The 18,640-nt window shown below is 42.0% G+C and overlaps 1 protein-coding gene across 2 annotated transcripts; it reads right to left on the minus strand.

Annotated features, from left to right (window-relative positions):
- Positions 1 to 167: 167 nt before the first annotated feature.
- strn (striatin, calmodulin binding protein) lies at positions 168 to 18,365 on the minus strand. Of its 2 annotated transcripts, XM_037270915.1 has the most exons (17): positions 18,003 to 18,365; positions 11,172 to 11,275; positions 9,782 to 9,855; positions 8,507 to 8,585; positions 7,502 to 7,672; positions 7,238 to 7,373; positions 7,004 to 7,169; positions 5,956 to 6,066; positions 4,381 to 4,524; positions 4,146 to 4,282; positions 3,751 to 3,926; positions 3,066 to 3,113; positions 2,859 to 2,980; positions 2,607 to 2,774; positions 2,380 to 2,520; positions 1,998 to 2,186; positions 168 to 1,693 (listed from the first exon to the last, which is right to left on the minus strand). In XM_037270915.1, the coding sequence occupies exons 1-17, from the start codon at positions 18,213 to 18,215 to the stop codon at positions 1,524 to 1,526; spliced, it is 2,349 nt and encodes a 782-aa protein (XP_037126810.1). In that variant the 5' UTR covers positions 18,216 to 18,365; the 3' UTR covers positions 168 to 1,523. The 2 variants fall into 2 exon arrangements, with proteins under 2 accessions (XP_037126810.1, XP_037126811.1); XM_037270916.1 differs by lacking the exon at positions 5,956 to 6,066.
- Between the last annotated feature and the right edge of the window lie 275 nt (positions 18,366 to 18,640).

An 18,640-nucleotide genomic window follows, 5' to 3' on the forward strand; every position in this document is an offset into this window, starting at 1 on the left:
GGCATGCTGCATTATTTCCTTAACATTGCCGTCACTTTTAAACATCTGTTGTTTCAAGAGTATTTATGATTGTCTCCCTATTTGTACATATTCATATAAAAGCATTTGCTCACAATGATTTTTTTTTGTTTGCAAGTTTTGATAAAATAAAGAAAATGAAGAAAACATTTAAGGGGGAAATGTGTTTTATAAGCAAGCATAAACATGACTGATATCAGAGCCAAGTTAATAGTTTACAGCAGGTTTTATTTTTGAACATTGCTTTGATTTACAAACCAGTGAATGAGAAAATGGCTCGTTGGACACTGCACTCTCCCGTCATTTGATTCAAACCCTCGGAACGTCTCTTCGCAGTTTACAGTAGGATTAGAAGTTGTAGGAAACGTCAGGTCATTCTGTGTTAGATGGTGAACGTGTTATGTCAAAAGTACTGCACTAAGTTCCTGCTAAACACTGGACTACTGTCAATAAGTGGACATGACACATCACGTTGTGATCAAGCATGTCCGGTGGGGAGAGGGAACTACAAACAGTACAAGCCATTTAATTGGAACAAGAGTAAACTGGCCAAAATCAATTAGTTATTTCTAAAATGAACACCAATAACCAACTTTGAATTGTAATAGTATAACCAAAATGGTTTACTTTAGACACATATTTGTACGCTAATCTTACTTATCAAGTGTACAATAATCTAACAAACAGACCATATAATGCATCTGCTCTGCGTCACACTACCAGCTTTGCCTGGAAAAGCACAAAACTGATTCCCCAAATACATTTATCAAAAAGGAGCACTCAATTCACACTACACAGTTAATTTTAAGACTGAATATATAGTTTGTTTATTATAAGCATTTGTCATTTTACACCCAAATGAGCAACACTGTCAACCAGATCCGTTTCTCAGTCGGTCCCTCCCTCCCTCCCTCCCTCCCGACTCCCCCAAAACAAGCTTGTTAAAATAACATTTCCAAGGCCTTTTAAAGCAAAGGCACATTTGTCAACAAGTGTTTTAAAAAGGAAAATCAAGGCAGGCCAGCAAGCAGAGTCAGTCCGAAAAGCAAAGGAGAAGTGAATCTTGACCGACAACACAAAACCTGATCTTGTAGCGGGTCTGGTCCGTTCATGGGGAGGAGAGGGCCTGAGGGGTGCGGGCGGGGCTGAAAAGCGGCTCGGAACCGGGTTTCTTGACTCCTCACTTATTTTCACACTTGTCCTGAGCCTCCTGGCTGTGGAGGTGAAGTCTGAGTTGCTGCAAGCAGTCACACCCAGGCCTGCCTGGATGCTAGATGAGGGGGAGGGCAGGAGGACAGTTCTCCCAGCCTGACCTTCATGTGGAGATCCCTGGCCTGTAAGCAGCAACAGTGTCTGCCGGTCCGATGGGAAACCAATGGGCGGGCGGTAGAGGGTGACATTGGACCCGTGCCTGAAGGTCAATTCCCTTCCGGTGCCTCAATTGGTCCCTGATCAGTGGAGGCGGATTCGGGGGAGGGGGCTATGGGGAGAGATGTCGCACTGCGTCATACGAACACCTTAGCCAGGGCGTCTGACCCGGCGCTCGCGATGTAGCATTTAGAGGGATGAAAAGCCACATCATGAATGGATTCCTCGAACTTCTTTCGGTGAGCCGTGAATTCCTGGATGCAGGTTTTACTCTCCAGGTTCCACAAGCGGATGGAGCAGTCGTGACCTGGATAAATAGTTGTCAGAAGCAAGAGAAGCAGATCAGAGAAACCGCATGTGTTCATTCAAATATGTGAACTACCACTCAATACATAGAACACCTGTGGGTTATTGTTTGCACCAATTGCTATACTCGGGATTTTTAAGCAAACAAATACAAGCATTTTATTGCACAAAACTTATTGTAGTTGTGATGGTGTGCATCTGCACTGTAACCTGATTGAGTAGTGTTCAAGATGTCATCCCTGGGCTGTAAATCTAATATAATCTGAATGTGATTTGTCCTGTTCAGCGCTAATTTGGACACTTACTGCCCGACATGAGATACAATCCGTTGGGGTCCACAGCTAAGCTGGTGACGGCATCCAGGTGTGCCACCATGGAGTGTATCAGTTTGCCAGTGTTGTTGTCGTAGAATTTGATGTGTCTGTCCTCCTGTGCTGTGATGGTGATGGGGAGCGTGGGGTGGCTGAGGATCTTGTTGATGTGAATGGGAGGACCTGAATGAGAGTGAACAACACAATGATGCAATCGGGTAGAACTAGAAATATGCGTGTGTAAACAAACACAATGTTCCCATTAAGCATCCTTTAATTGTTTGTGAGACTATAAAATGTTTTTTAAAATTAATATCATTATAATAAAAACATAACTGATGTAAATCAAGCGCATTATTAGCATTTCCAAACAGACCTTGCTCCAAATTGGACTCCAGGCTGAGGACAAGTTGACTCGTCTCCATGTTGAAGAGGCCAATCTCGCCGCTGGTAAAGGATGTGACCAGGTGAGCTGGTTCACTACACACCAGGTCCACTGAGGAGGGAACTCCCATCTCTGATACAAACATAAGCAGCCATGGGTTACACAAAAGCAACCCGTCACTGTGGATAACTCACAATTACGGGATTTAGATTGATTACTCTTATTTTCGTTGAACACTGTGAGAGCGGGGGAAATATTGTTGGCATCCCACAGTCTCACAGTCCCATCGGCCGAGCAGGAAAGGAGGCGCTGGTGTGCGTTGCTGTACACTAAGCCCCAAATGGAGTCTGTGTGTCCACAAAGCTCCCCACGCAGCACTGATGAGTCTATCACACACCACAAACTCAATCAATCACTAAATTCCATTCTCGTATTAATTTATTTGATAGAAAATGTCATCCCCGCATTACCGTAGGAATCGTAGGGGTCGATGTTGGGGTTGGGCATGTTCCAGCATTGGATGGTGCCGTCCACCCCGCCGCTAAAGCACTGCTCCCCGGAGCTGCTCATGACCACACTCAACACAGCCCCCCTGTGAGTTCCAGTATGATCAGACGTTTACGTGTTTGTCAGGCAAGACGAAAAACATGATTTTGTTTAACAGCACTATATTGTACCTGTGGGCCCTGAAGGTGTAGATTGGCTCCACATCTAAAGATGTACTCCTGTGGACAAAAAACATTGATCACCACACGCTACAACTGTGGCATTCACTTGCAGGACATTCAGAGATGCCAAGTTCCAGTTTGGCAGCATTTAACAGAGAAGAGATGAGAAATGAATCAATATCCTATCAGATACATCAGCCAAGAGGAAGGGCTCTAAGACAAAGTATATAAATATATAAAGTATATATAAAGTATATATTGGCAAATCTGCAACGTTGCAGTATTTGTTTGCGAGAGTACTGCCTTTTGATTTTCACTTTTGTGATGTACAAAAAGACATTCTCAATGTTACATATCGTTTATACTTTTCTTTTAAACAACGTTACAACCTGTCTTTCTGGTGGTACATGTCAAAAACAAAATGTTCCAGACAAAATATCCAGAATGTTCCTGAAAGTCGTTGATAGGGCCGGCATCTCTTGACATTATAAAAGTGTAGCTTAACAAGTTGTACTGATCCAGAAGTGTTTACTCTGAATGACTCCCAGTAGACAGCGCGTGGGAGTGTGGCAGAGCTGTGCTGCGAAATCACTTTGATGAGTGAGAACAATTACCGGCAGATGTCAACCCAATGGAAAGCAAGCATCTTCACAGATACAAGAGTGTCTTTCTCCAATGTGTCATGTTCTCCTACTTTTTGGCTGGAGTTGTCTTTTGAAGATTCCACATCTTGAGGGTGTGATCCTCTGAGGCAGTGACAAGGACAGGCTCAACAGGATGGAAGGTCAGCGCTCGAATTGCGTCGAAATGGCTCCGCAGGGTAAATTTAGGATTCCAGGTTTTTCTCATTGCATCTTTATTGTTGCCAATCTGAGGAAAGAGTCTCTAGTCAGGAACGTTTATAGATGCACTATCAAAACTAAAGGAAAAGTAGAGGCTTGTGATATATCTGAATATTGGCTATATATATATGAATTCTATGTTAGAGAAACACGGCCAGATACACTCTGAGCTCGAATCATCAAATGTTCAGAAATAGTTGTGGCCAGAATGATGGCCTTGTGGGATTTTTGGCACCCTCCTACTCACATCGTACGCCAGGCTGTCGGCCTCATTGGCAACAGTGAGCCCGGCCAGCTCGCCCAGGCCCAACTCACTCTCCATGGCCTCATCGGAGCCCATAATGAACGACTTCCCTGAGGTGGGCGGGAAGGTCAGCGCCTCCACTAGAAATAAACACAGAGCTCGAGTCGTCACAACGGTGTCGACAATTACAGGCAGGCTGAGGCATATTTGGCACGTAGAAACTAAAAGACTCGCTGACCTTCATCTGTTCGGCTGCCGTCGACCTCGTTGAAGCGTACAACGTTGGATCGGGATTGGGTGGCGGATGGAGGCTGCATGTGGGACACGTCCTCAGCATCTCTCAGATTAGCCAGCATGTCCTGGAGCTTGGACCGGTTGGGTCCTGTTGAAAGCATCCCATCAAAAAGATTAAGAGACAAAACATGAAAAGAATGGAAACGTAGCATCGAAAAGCAATAAAAATAAGGGATGCAGAAAAGATACATGGGATAGAATGGAGGTCAGCAGCACAGATGGGGAAAAAAGGTGGTTGATGTTCTTTTGGCATTAAATGCAGACTTGTGTGGATGGGGGTCAAAAGCAATATTGACTTACATTTTAATTCATGGGCACATACTAGAAAACAATTGACTTTTAAATGTCTTGTGTATTAAGGCCTCAGGAGTATCTGCCCAAACATCAAGTGTTGTAATTAAACGACGAGTAAATACTTTATTATCTGCCAATCTCTGAAAATGAGTCCTTGGGTGTACTTTTCTCAATTTCCAACAGACGACTTTTTCGTGGAGCAGTGGAGCTAATTTACATAGTGACCAATTTATTTATTTATCTATTGTCTTTACGCTTGCTGTCCACAAACAGACACACTCAGGGCTCCACTTCCACAAGTAGAAGCAGCTGGCCTTTTTCAGCCCACTAGCCTCACCATGATCATCATGGTAATGGAATCCATACCAGCCATTGGCCCATCAGCATATAGGGCAGGCTTAAAAGCATTCACTTGCGGAGGACAGGGCTGCCTGCCCCTTCAAAATGGGTATGAAATAAGCTATGTATAATGTGATATAATTTTGTGTCAAAACCATGTATTGTGCATTTTTTCAGAATTATCAGATCAAATTATCTGATAATTCTGAAAAAATGCACAATACACCTTGTCATTGTACCACACAAAGCAACACTCTGAAGCCCGACCTAAAACTACATCTACTTACTTTGACCTTGGCCACAGTGTGAAGAGTAAAACTAATCTGTACTGAAAGCAGACAAGTAATAAAAGCAGCATCGAATGAAATGAAGTAGAACGAGAATGGCCTTAATTTCCTTATTCAATCAAGGCGAGAAAAAAACTGCCGAGTGAAGTAGACTATGACGACTGAAGTGCGTTTCCCTAAGAGCCGTTTGAGACAATTGTGAAGTGCTGCAACTATTACAGAAGCATCAAGGCTGACAGACCAAGATGGTGGCAGTAGCGATAATGACATTATGATCACTGCGGAAAGCAGCGCTGACACAAACAGGCTGGGGAAACGACTTGATCCTAAAATGGACCACCTTTCATATTGCTCTGTGATATCTGCGACATTAGAGCGGGCGGGCGGTACAGCATGCAGCAAGCCAGTAAAAGGAAAAGGGACAAATATGGAGTATGCGGCACAAAGAACAGAAAGCATTCAAGATGAAATGACAGACAAGAATAGGTCAGAGCAAAGCCAAATAAAGGGCATTTGACTGGAGCTTTTCGAATGAACTCAAGGAAGTGAGACTCTACAAAGAGAGACGAAGGGAGGCAGCGACGCCTGGCAGGACTTACTCTTCACCCCTTTTTTCCCCTTGCGCTCCTTTCTGTACTGCTCCTTGAGTTTGGTTATCAAGCCCGGGTCCACGTCCCAGGCCTCAGAAATGGGACCGTGCTCGTTCTTGTCTACACAGGGGGGACAAAACCAAACGGAGAGGCTGCTGAAGAACTGCCAAGTGGTGAGCCTTAAAAAGCCTGGCAGGGTGGGAGAGCTACAGAGCCGTCTCTCCATTTGCTCCTAATGTGAAGGTTTCTCAAGGGTCACAGTGGACAGCATGAACGTCTTTTCTTTGAAAGACTTCACGCATTTCAGAGAGACTGTTTAGTATTCTTTGCATGTTCGAATTTGAATATTTAGAGTTTCCTATCATAAAGACGTTTGTCACAAAAGGATATTTTTTCAATTATTAATTGGATCCCAGCGAAACAATGAACAAAAGGATTTTTTTTTTATTACTATTAATTGGATGCCAGCGTGTAGGATTGATAAGGCGCTACAAGCAGACACACTTCAAACTAAGAATTTGCATTTTGTTAGGATTAACGCTGCATTTCCACAGACCTCTCCGAGGCAATTATGATACTGTGCAGCCCAGAAATGATGTCAAAATTGCAGACTGTTCAGTGTTTCCATATATGTGTGAAATTGAGATGTCCTATAGCTGTTCTTTTAAGAAACGCCACAAAATCCCAAACACTGGCACAACACAGGACCCCGTTACAAAGAAACAGCTCAGTATATTCTTGAGCCCATTTTTTTCTGGCTTTAATCTGAGGACCGGTGGAAGACAAACATTAGACTGATTAAACACACAAGATGTGAGAAATTCTAGTCACAGGCTAGCTTCAGGAACATAGAGTGGATGACATCGGACAATATGATATTAACTCCATAGGTTGTGATTTATGTACACAAGACAAATGAATGAAAAGTGTTAGGAAAAACAATAAATCACATTTACAGTCAAATTAGAAAGCTCCAGGTTTTCTTCATGTTTTCTAAAACCTGCATGCTGATGTGTTTTCGTTTTGTTCAAAACGCTACCAGTTTCAGCAGACTCACCCCAGTCAGTGCCATCCCCTGTGCCTCTGCACTCTGGTGAGATGTCCATCTCATCAGGGCTTGATAAGAAATCAAAGCCCTTGAGGGCATCTTCTGTGTCGGGGTCCTCACTAATGTCCATACTGGCTGGCGGCGTTGATGATGATGATGGCTTCTTCCTAATAATCTGGAGGGAGCATGCAGGAACATGAATCGTAAAACCATTTAGAAAGTGATGGTAGGCTTTTATTTTACCGTTCGGGACTCCACGTTAGTCCTGTCCTTCCCCTCACTGTCCTCGTCGTCATCGTCATCACTGAACTCAGCTGCCGCATTCTCGATGAACTTGAAGGCCTCCAGCACGGCGCTTGTGTCTGAGAGCTCAGCTTTCCTGTTGAGTATGAATACATCCATAAAGTCACGGCTGCAATAAGAGTTGGACTGCTTTACAATGTGATTTACAAGCAAGTCATCGGTATCTAGGAGCTTGCTATTCATTTAACTGAGGTTGTTACTTACCCTCTAGTTCCCATGCCCTTTGTTGACGTGTCTGTCCCATTCACTAAAGGCTCCGTACTCATACGTTCAACCGTCTTTGCGCTTCCATCGCCGGCTAGTCCTAGCAGCGCTCGGACACGTTGCGACTTCACATCTAAGATGGTGTCGGTGTAACCCACCTCCTGCAGGTACCTAGAAAATGACAAATGGGTTGTTTGAGTTGCAGGCAAACCTGAACAAGGGTGACTGAATTGATAGTGTTACATAAAAAAAAAACATGTCTTGGGGGAATAGAGATACCGCAGGGACATAAATGTGATCAAAGATGCAGAAAGAGATTCTTGCCTCATCAGCGAGCACAAATTGGATTAAAAGCATTTTAGGCAAAATGACTCAGCCGAAATTAGCACTTTGTTCATCAAGAAATCTGGGCTGCCAGGATGTAAAGCAGATGATATGAGAGGCTGCAGTGCGCTTAATTGATCACATTTTCCTTAGCTAAGAGGCCACATAATAGGCATGAACCAAAGAGTATCACTTACAAAATGATATAAGGTATAATGAGGTGAAATTTCATAAACAGATATTTGGCCACAAAAAGTAATAATTGCGTGGAATTGAGTTTCTGTGTTCAATCTTAATCTGGGTCACATTGCAATGCATCGTTATTTCAGGTGACAGGTTCTGACCTTACAATGTCATTTTTGTCATATTGAAAGATTTAATCAGATAAACGTTTTTTTTAAGTTCACAATAACATGCACTTAAATCAGGTTATTAAAAAGAAAGAGCAGGTAATGACTGATGCTGCCCATGTGAGGGAGCTCCCGTCCACACTTTTGGGTCCTCAACCATGCTGACAAAGAAGTGCACCATCATGCGCCAACTGTAATTTGCATGAAGTCAGCCATACGATATGCACCAGGGGAGCATTCCGAACAGCCGGGCAATTCAGTCACACATCATGTGTGTTTTGTAGCTAAATAAATAAATGTTTACGAGGAAAATCTAAAGACGTGTTCTTACTGCCTGAGGAGCTGCCGGCCTTGTTTCCAGGACGCTGATTGTTCAGCGATCCAGAAGTGTCGTTGCTCATTCGTATCGTCTGAAGGAGAAGAGACACACATTCAGCTTTCGGTTACATACGTGTGTCAATGACATTTTTCGATCACTCATAATACAACTGGTATAAAATTGAAATATTGAGTTTATTTGCGATTGTAGTTATTTGAATAATAATTATTATTAGTATATACACTTCTTAATATGGACGCTCGATCAAGGCTGCATCCCGAACTGCTCACATTCACTATGCCGCCAAAGCTCAAGTCATATTCATCTCTTTTACGCTCCACTTGTGAGTCACTTGGGACTCTAGCATGGGCCAGACGCATGTTAATAACGCTTGGATGGTGCTGACCAGTGTGTCACAGTGGCCGGAGTTGTGGCGTCAAATATTGCTAATTGCTGAAGAAGTGGGTCACATGTCAGGAAGGTGAGCGATTGGCAGCCGTGTCACCATATGAGCAACACTTCCCACTCTTTTCAGGCCTCGCCACCCACCCTCACCACCTAACAAGTCTTCCCTCACCTCCTGCCTTGCATCAACACTTCAAGGGCTAGGGAGCTTTGAACAGTCCTCGTAAAAATAGATGAGGAAATCGGAGAGGAATCGTCCACATATGATTTGATGGAAAAATACTTGAACATTACAAACCATTCAAAACACCCACTAATACAACGCTTATTACACGAATAGAATGCTACAAAGTTATTTTTTCTGTTTACACTGTGGAAACAAAGCTTTAAGGGCTACCACATTTTAATTAGCATGCTGATGTGAAAGAGTGCTGACCTTTCAGCTACTTTGCAGAAATAAGTCGCAGGTGGGTACCAGTCAAATAAAGGTTAGCCTGTCTGCCTCACAATATTGTAAGTTTTGATATGTGTTAGTGAATGAAGTTTCATTTATTGAGGTTCAAAATAAAATAAAGGGTGTAGAGTTTAAACGGTAGTAATCGGTGTTATTTCTTTACACTGGTTTACTGTTACATCGCTGAAAGAAATTCAAAATATTCTGCATTGAAAGAGTAGTTTAGACATATTGTTTTCACAGAGCACGATTTTCACAATGGAATAAACCAGTTCATTAGTCAAGACAGGACATAGGGAAACTATGGAGGCAAACAAGATCTGACATGAATGAGGCTTTGACACGCAAAACGGTGATGTCACGCAAAGTATGTCAGCACAACAATAACAGTAATTCAGACGAGCAGGTGGAGGTGAATGCCAACTTACCGGAATCGTAGCTTGGAGGTTTCACGTCACCTTGATTTAACTCTGTCCCGTATTTTAACTTATGGTACTTTGCTCTGTAAGTCAAACAAATACAAGCGTGTACAGGTAAATAAACATGGTTGACAAGACAAGATTGCATGAAGTCAGTGTATTTTACATCACCTGAATTTTCAGACCATCAAATAACAACATTTTAATTATTGTATGAAACTAGTTGTCACATAGGTGCAACTCTTTAATGAATCAATTTACTAGTATTGTAACATGTTCCATCGACAAAGTGATAATGAAAGAATAAAAACCCTCTCATTACAAGCAGATCCAAATGTATCAGCTCAGTACAAAGCGTACACTAACACCTTTCGATTCACACGGCTGCAGCTCGTGACTCCAGCCCCCATCCAGAAGAAGCTCCCCTCATGAAAATCTCACACTGCTTTTAAGATGTTCGTGGTGATGTGAGTGGTTGCTTAGCAACCAGCGGGAAGTGGTAGTAATTCTGGGCTACAAGCGTCGCTCCTGAGGCAGTCGTGTGCTCTCTCGCGAGGGAAAAGTAGATGAATACGCATTAAAAAGAGCTACAGGACAATCCCACGTGTGAAAGATTGGCCAGTGGAATTCCTCACACTGGAAAGGAAGGCAAAGGGTAAGTGACACCTGAGATGGCAGAGGAAATCAGAGCAACTCTCTCAGTTCTTTGTAAACTGTTGACACTCACGACGGTATGATTCACACACCCAGCAGCTCGAGTCAACAACTTGAAGTGGTCAAGAGCACTTGCTAATAAGATCACAAATGTGGCCTAGTCAACACTGAGAGACTACCTAATTATCTCCTGTCTAGGCAGAAATAAGTAAATATAATATAAGGGTTTGTTTTAAACACACTGTCTTTGACCCCCTGTGCTCTGAGATCGCAGTAGGTTGGCTCAAAAAAACAAAAAAACAAAGCGGTGCAGTCATTAAAAAAAATGGCCTCTAACTCATACAGTTCCAAAAGTAGTATCTGATGTTCCGAACACTGAAAAAGTTGGCTGAATAAATGAGGAGGAGGAGTGAGAGTATGACAAGCTGGTGCACAAACGAAACGAAAACAAAATCCTTCCAACAAGAGAAAGCTATGGCGCTGACCTCATTTCGGCTGGAGAAGGAATTCTCCATTCTTGCCCTCATTTTTTTAGCATGTTAAAATTCCAACGTGGACCTTTTTGCCAACATGTTCCCCAAGACACCAGACAGCTAAACCCAGGAGAATCTCACACCACAACTGATTCTGCTGACATTGTGCTTGTATATGTTTAATGTGAATGACTTTTGACTGCATGGGCTCTTAAAATGCACACAAAGGTATTATCTTAGCGAAATAAAGTCGCAATAGTGATGGCACTCACCTCTCTTGCTTCAGCGCATACTCCAACATTTTGATCCTCCTCACAAGGTCTTTCTTGAGATTTTCCTGGCCTTTCCGTTCTCCTTGTAGGAAGGCGATCTGTGCCTGGAAATACAAAGATAGGTGACGTTTTAAAGGAGTGGGAGGCAAATTCGCAATGTGTCTATAAAAAGAGACATTTTTTTATTTTATTTGCTCGCATCATCGTCATAAAATGTTCTTTCTTGGAATAAAGACAGCACATCGGCGAGCAGCTGCTTTTGTTGAGACTAAAATAGTACAATGTCAAATCAATATGTGTGGCAGGATGGGAAATAATACGCCTTACCTACTCACACTCCTACACAACGCTCCCTCAAAATATTTTCACTCTACATTAAGAGTCTCTTTTAAAGAGGCAGGGTTGCTGACATAGTTTGGTCTCCAACCTTTCACACAGTGGACTTAAGTTTAGGTGCAGCTTTATGCTCAAGAAAACGTAGATGCCATGCTCATGAAGCATTTTTGAAAAAAAATTGACAGGAAAAAAATTGTGAAGCAAAATCAGAATGTGAAATTGTCGATTTTTTGTTAGCTTGGTGTTAACTTCCTAGAGGAAACGAAATAGAATTTCTGCATTGGAATCTATATGCAGAGGGCGGTGTGAGTTTGAGTGGGCTGGATGACGAGTTCACACGAATAGCAAGCGGAGCTACTGTAGCCCCGCAACAATGAGTCATGACTGCACTTCAGTCGGCCTCACATTGGAAGCAGCATTCTAAACATCCACAGCTCTGTGCATACATACCAACAACTGCACTGTGGCAGTTATTTTCCCTAAAATAATGCTAAATTTAGACTTTCCATTCCTAAATATCAACAACTGATCTTCAGAAGCAACATATCAAATCGACCACTCTGTCTGCGGTTCCTTCACAATGAGCTGGATAGATGCATTCAAATGCATCCTACACAAACAACAACCATGTCACCAATTGTCACTTCATGCCAGCCTGAATGCGATTACAAAGAAATTGTAGAAACGTTCCCCTCCTTATCTCCATTAAAGCTCTTGTACGAAGACTCCTGGCTGGTGTTCTGTGGTGCTAGAGAGTGAGAAGAGTGAAGCTCTGTGAATCCCTGGCTTGCCATCTACACCCTGATCAAACATTAACCTTAGGAGGAATGTAATGAGTCAACGAAGGCTGTTAAGAGACACAGGAAGCATTTAATCCTGGCCTCACAATGACTGCATTATTGGGCTGCGGGATAAGAGCTCCTCAGTGTGCCCGAGCGAGGGACATGAGGATGGGGCATCTAGAGTGTTTGGGGGGGGTCAAAGGAGGGCATGGTGATAGGCTCATGGCTACAGATGAACACAAGATAGAACACAGATAATCCTGCTAGGACAAGACAGGAACAGGAGTCTCCACTTTTGCATGTCAATCTTAATCCGGCAAATGGGTCATTATTAAGGCTGTCACAATCAAATATTTTTAGAATCAATGTATTATTCCAGAGATTAATCTGATAAATTGGTATTTTGTATAAAGGTGCCTCACAATTAATCTCACACGAGAGAGGGATTGATGTTGTACTCATGATCCTTTTTGAAACTAATTCAGTTACTGGTTTGGTCATTGTCTTCCAAAGTAAATATGCAAATGACTATTTGATTAAACATAAAAGATAATCAATTTGCTTTTATGAGAACTACATTAAATCAGAGAATCATGACTGTCGAGGCTGAATCCAGAGGAGCTGGACCATTTTAAATCAAACAATGGTCCTAAATGATTACTTGGTTATTAAAATACATTAATGTGATATTCAGTTAGCTGTTGATTTTGACACCTATAGCCAATATATACTTTTTATTAATATTATTTTTATTATTATTTATTTTTTTCTTAGTTCCAGACATAAGTGAGACTAACAATAAGGACTATACTGACAAAGAATCTACTGATCAAGCTTGACGCCGTCAACACAGTGAATTGCAGTCTGACAAGGGTTTGATTTACTCAATTTTGCAGGATTTCACAAGACTCCTCATATGGCCACAGGGCTTCCACACATGGTGACCCTTTACGACCAGAGGAGGAACAGGGGCTGGTGTAAATCCCATATTTACAATGCAAACAGGCTTTCTTTGGTTGAGTGCAGTTAATTCACAGCAGCCCAACACAACACCACGATCAACATGATGGTTGACCTGATAATTCACCAAGTACATTCCACACATTCCATCACACTGACAGCAACAAGGGCGGAAAAAGCTGCAGAACTCTAGAAGCAAGACAGGTGCGAGGCATCCGTCAGTAGTAAACACATTCATTCCAGCTGGGATCGACCAGGAATTTCTTTGGGAATAAATCAAAACATCATCAACAAAGTTAACATTTCTGATATGAATAAAAGCAATATTAATGTCATTTGTGGAAATCTAGGCTTCAGAACAACACAGCTATACTCTCTTTAGAAAAAACAACATTCTAATACTGTTGCTATGTGTGAGATTCATCTGTAGTCAGAGTGGGGATTAAAAAACAATACTATCTCCATCACAATTCAGATCAGAGCAAAATAATATCTATATTTAATAATAACATTGTAATGCAATTGCACAGCTGGAGGCTGTGTGCTGTACTTGGTTATACAAACATGCCTTGTCGAATGGAACTGATCGAGAGCAAGAAAATAATTCACACGTTTGTCAAAACTGCTCAACAGCACTATACATAATACAAGTATGTACTTAAAAATGATGGTAACAAATCATGGGGGGGGCGAACAGAGAAGCCCATCACTATTTGGATTACCTTTCAGCATGTCTAACAGCTTCACTACACTTCATGAGACTGACATTTTATTCTCATGCAGCCGCCACCGTAGAGGTTGACAAATCATTTTGGAGCACGAGGAGACTCGGGATTCACTGTGGCAAGGAAATAAATTCTTACTTTTTATCAGAGAAACTACGCCCAGTGTGTATAGTTAAGCTCAAAGAAACTGGCTTTAAAAATGATATTTTATAGGATTCATTGTTATTTGTCCACAGTGGCTATTTGTCATTGCAACAACCGCTATGTGGTAACTCGAATGAAGCCTTAAAGCTATGAGTTTGTGGCCTGCTTACGTGAGAAAGAACATAAGTAGTCTGACTTCGGATAATCACAACTTTTGAAATGTTGCTTGTTTGCACTTTCCCAAGCTGATGCAAATACTGGAAAGTAAAAATAACAATGGCCTGCGTAGTGAACCAAAATATTGAGTTGATCAAGGAACGACGGTGACAAGCCATTTTTGAATGCCACAGTTAAGTGCAAGCCTGTGTTTGAGCTTGGCACAGTGCTTGTTTTTCCTGCGCTGTCGAGCCAAACTGGCCAGCTTTATGCCTTAACAGTAAGTCAACTTAAGAGCATTCTAATAAGCGTTTTAATCATGGCTCACTCATACTAATCTTATCTGCAGCTACCTGCAGTTGTTACTGACAATCTCAGACCATAAACACACCGAGTTGTTTTCCTTTTTTGGAATAAGATTGGCATTTCAAATGGGGTTCATGTTTCACACTACACACACTGGGAGCCATCTCACACCGTGAGTCACCTTCAACCTTCTCAGGGTGTCAAATTATGGAAGCTGACAGATTGTTCAGGCAAAGAGATATATACCATGGAGCAGGGATTTCCCCATAACTAGGCTGTTGAGGGTCATCGCGTACAGGAGTTTATTTTCTGCCCATAGATCCGAAAAGGATGTCAAGGACCTCAGAAATGTGATTTAAATAATGTGACAATCTTGACAAAAATCGTGTATCCCATTTTATCAAAATAAGAATGACTGATGTGGCTAAAATATTGCTTCTTTCTATCTTCAACTGGACTTACAAGTCAGCAATGAACATTTTTACATCACAACTGGGCCTACCTATTTCATGACGCACACCTCAAAAATGTATATTCTTTTTAATACGGAGGTAACAAACAAAATATTCTTATTTCCTCAAGATTGGCCTCAAAAGCCAATAAACAAAAGCAGAGCTGCATCATTTTCTCATCCCCACGTAAACACAAAATCAACCAGCCCCACTTGTTTACTTTGGCTAGCAATGTTTAGCAAGGCTTTGCAGTCACAACAACGTACACAAGACACAGTTTACAGAAAGGTGCTCATCATTCCACGTGGCTCCAACTGCTGTGTGATATGGACGCGATATTACAACTTGACGTACGGTAGTGTTCTTCCTTTTAATTCGATGAAAGGAAAAGTAATGGTTGTTGTGAAATGTGCTAGAAGATTTAAGCATCAGAAAACGCACACGTGTAGCAAGAATACTGTACGGTTCTGTTAAAGTTGATGTTGAGCAATGCCCAGTCCTGGTTCCGGTAGCTCCAACAGAGACTTCTAGAGTTTTTTCAAACATCTTCACCTGTCTAAGGTAAACTATGAACATTGAATTGCATCCTAGACATTTTGAAAAGAAGTTTGAAAATATGTGCTGATTAAATCCTTTTACACACGCACGCGTAGATTGAACGTGGAGCTCAGCATCTCTTACACGTTGACATTGATGAAGCGACCCACAAACAAAAGAAAATAAAAAAATATACAGAGATATACCAGAGAATAAAATGAGATGCAAACTTCCACAAACAAAATTGGACCTATCAAATCAATTTAGTGATTAATTACGAGCACATGACTTGAGTCTAATCTTAACGGACAGGAGCCTCTGCTTTCAACTCTGCAATTTGAGAAGCTGACATGTAGAGTAGTGTACAGTCAGCTTCGGGGCGGCCCGGCTAAAGAGGAGTGGCTCTTCATGTTTCCAGGACCTATCAGGCTTGCTGGGCAGCATTCTTGCAAACTGTGGGGCTTGCCTTCGGCCCAAACAAAGAAAAATAAGACATGTTGTTGTGTCAAATAGCCTCAGTTATATATTAAAAGCAAATAATGACAGAAATTATAATACATTTCTCAAGTGTTGTACATACATTTTTGTTAGGCAATAAATAATGTACTTTAGGACGCAAATTTGTAATTTGGGTTTTGAGAAGAAATCATATGAACCCCGTCCACTCTTAAGTGTACACAAGAGTGAGTGGATATAAAGTGCCTTCTAAAAGTATTGGAACGCCAAGGTCACTTCCTTTGTTTCTGTAGTGTACTGATGACATTTGAGGTTCAGATAAAATAAATGCACGAGACAAAAAGTTCAGCTATTTACGTCTAGATGTCTTGGACAACTCAGGACAGAGCAACTTTTGTTTGAACCCAAGCAAAATTATTGGAACATGTGATCAATGAGTGTTTCTACTTGCTCGGTCGGGTGTTGCATTTAGAAAGGATATTTAAATATTAAATAGTGATTGGTTTTGGCTTTGGGTTTCACTGAAAACTGCATTTGCTGTTAAGCAAACATGAAGAATAAGTGGAAGATTTTAGACTGGCCAAGTCAATCACCAGACCTTAACCCAACAGAGCATGCATTCCACCTCCTGAGGAAGATACTAAAGGGAAAAATCCCCTGAAAAACAAAGAAAAAAACAATGATACAGTAATTACGCGCGAGGGTTGTGCCCCCAAATATTAAATATTTCTATTCTAACTAAAAACTGAACTCTGAAACGCTGGAGTGCTAAGTGTGCAGAGTTTAAGATGATGCCCAGAATATCAACCAGTCATTAAAGACACCAACATTCTAAATTGATTGTGTGGCAGTTTGCCGCCACAAGCAAACTACCCTACAAGCCATTCGGTAACCTCACTGTGCTTTGCAAGATTTGTTGCTGCAGACAAGCAGGAAGTTAAAAAACAGCAGTGGCCACACAGAGAGCAACATAATTTGAGAAAAGTTCTCCCACAAGACTACAAAGCACTGTTTTTGTGCAACCCCCTCACATGAAGTGTCAATACAAATAAACATCTAGGATAAAACTTTCAGCATGAATCTGAAATTCAATCAGGAAATGGAACCTGCTATATTGGCCAATCTACTGCAGGAAGTCAATTACGTGGTTTGTTTTCAAACTGGCAAGCAACCTAAACATCATGTTTCACCGATCATCGTGTAGAAATATGTCAGAAGAAATATAAAATCGGTTATGTGGTTGTGGGGGCCCCGCCATGGACAACCATATTTTTAGCCAGGTCTCAGAATTCATTTTACGGGCTATATTTAAAGTGAGTTAAAGTGGAATTGATATAACAAGTGCAATCTATAGTCGGTGAAATTTATCTTAAAACGTTTATCTTATCTTATCCCCTTGATCCTGGGGAGTGGCAGAGTTAGCTATACAATCCGATCCGCTATATTGTGACTCCGGAGTCTGGTATGTGGTGTTTTGTAGAAGCAAGCTATTAACAGAACAAATGACCGACAACTAAATATGTACTTTGTCATCATTACCAATGCACCATAGAAACCTGGATTTATTGAAGGATCTTCTCGACATTTCGTCAACATATAAAAAACAACGCAGACGTACAGCGCCCGGTTAAGTTAGCCATGGCTTGCTAACAACAGAATCACTTAGCTACAGGAAATCAATACATCTTTATTTAAGTCCATTATCGAACACAATAAACGCAGTCAACTAACACACAGCAAGTTCAATGTGGATTCAGTAACTAGGTCGAAAACAGCCGTCGTTCTGTCGGTCAGAACAGGATGGGGGGGGGGGGGGGGCGGGGGGCTTAGAGCATTTAGCTGCTAAGCGAAAGCTAACAAGCTAGCCTAGTAACGAGGATAATCATTTCCAGAAGCGCAAACGGAATGGAATTATGTTATGCCTCGAGATTGTCATAAGAAAATAGTCCTGAGTGTGCAAAATATGGTGGATTTCACCTGTAATTCAGCACGCTCCACGTCCCATTGTGCCCTCTCCACTTCGAAGCGGGCCCATTCGTGCTGCAGGAAGTGTAAGATCCCCGGGATACTGTACTGCGCCCGAGCCGCCTCCCCTGCGTCGCCATCAGGCAGAGGTCCTTTACCAGCGCCGGGTAAAACCGAGTTGTTATTGTTGTTGAAGAACACGCCGGGGCCCGCCTGTTCGTCCATGGCCGGGCTCGGTGGGCTGATTTTTCCTCTGTCTCACCGTTTCTTGTCGCTAAATATAAGCAAACGGGCACCGACCCTTCGACGGCGTACCGTCCGTCTTCTCGAGTCCGGGGAATGAACTCACTTTCTGACAGCTAGCTGTCATTGAATGACGTCATCACACAGGCCCCGCCTACGCGCTAGCTGGGTGGGGGGCAAACTCTCATCGATGACATTACTCTCGCAATCAACATTTGAGCATAATGAGTAATTGGCAAAGATCAAAATACAAGCATTACAATCTCAACTAACAATCAACACAACCATGAGCGATTATTTATCTGAATTATATTTGTGCTATTAAATAATCTATGCATGGACTAACCTTGAAACCGAGAGCTCCCGCTTGTATGCTGATTAATGCAAGGTCTACCAGTTTGATACAC

Source organism: Syngnathus acus, chromosome 15, assembly GCF_901709675.1.
Source record: "Syngnathus acus chromosome 15, fSynAcu1.2, whole genome shotgun sequence".
NCBI lineage: Eukaryota > Metazoa > Chordata > Actinopteri > Syngnathiformes > Syngnathidae > Syngnathus > Syngnathus acus.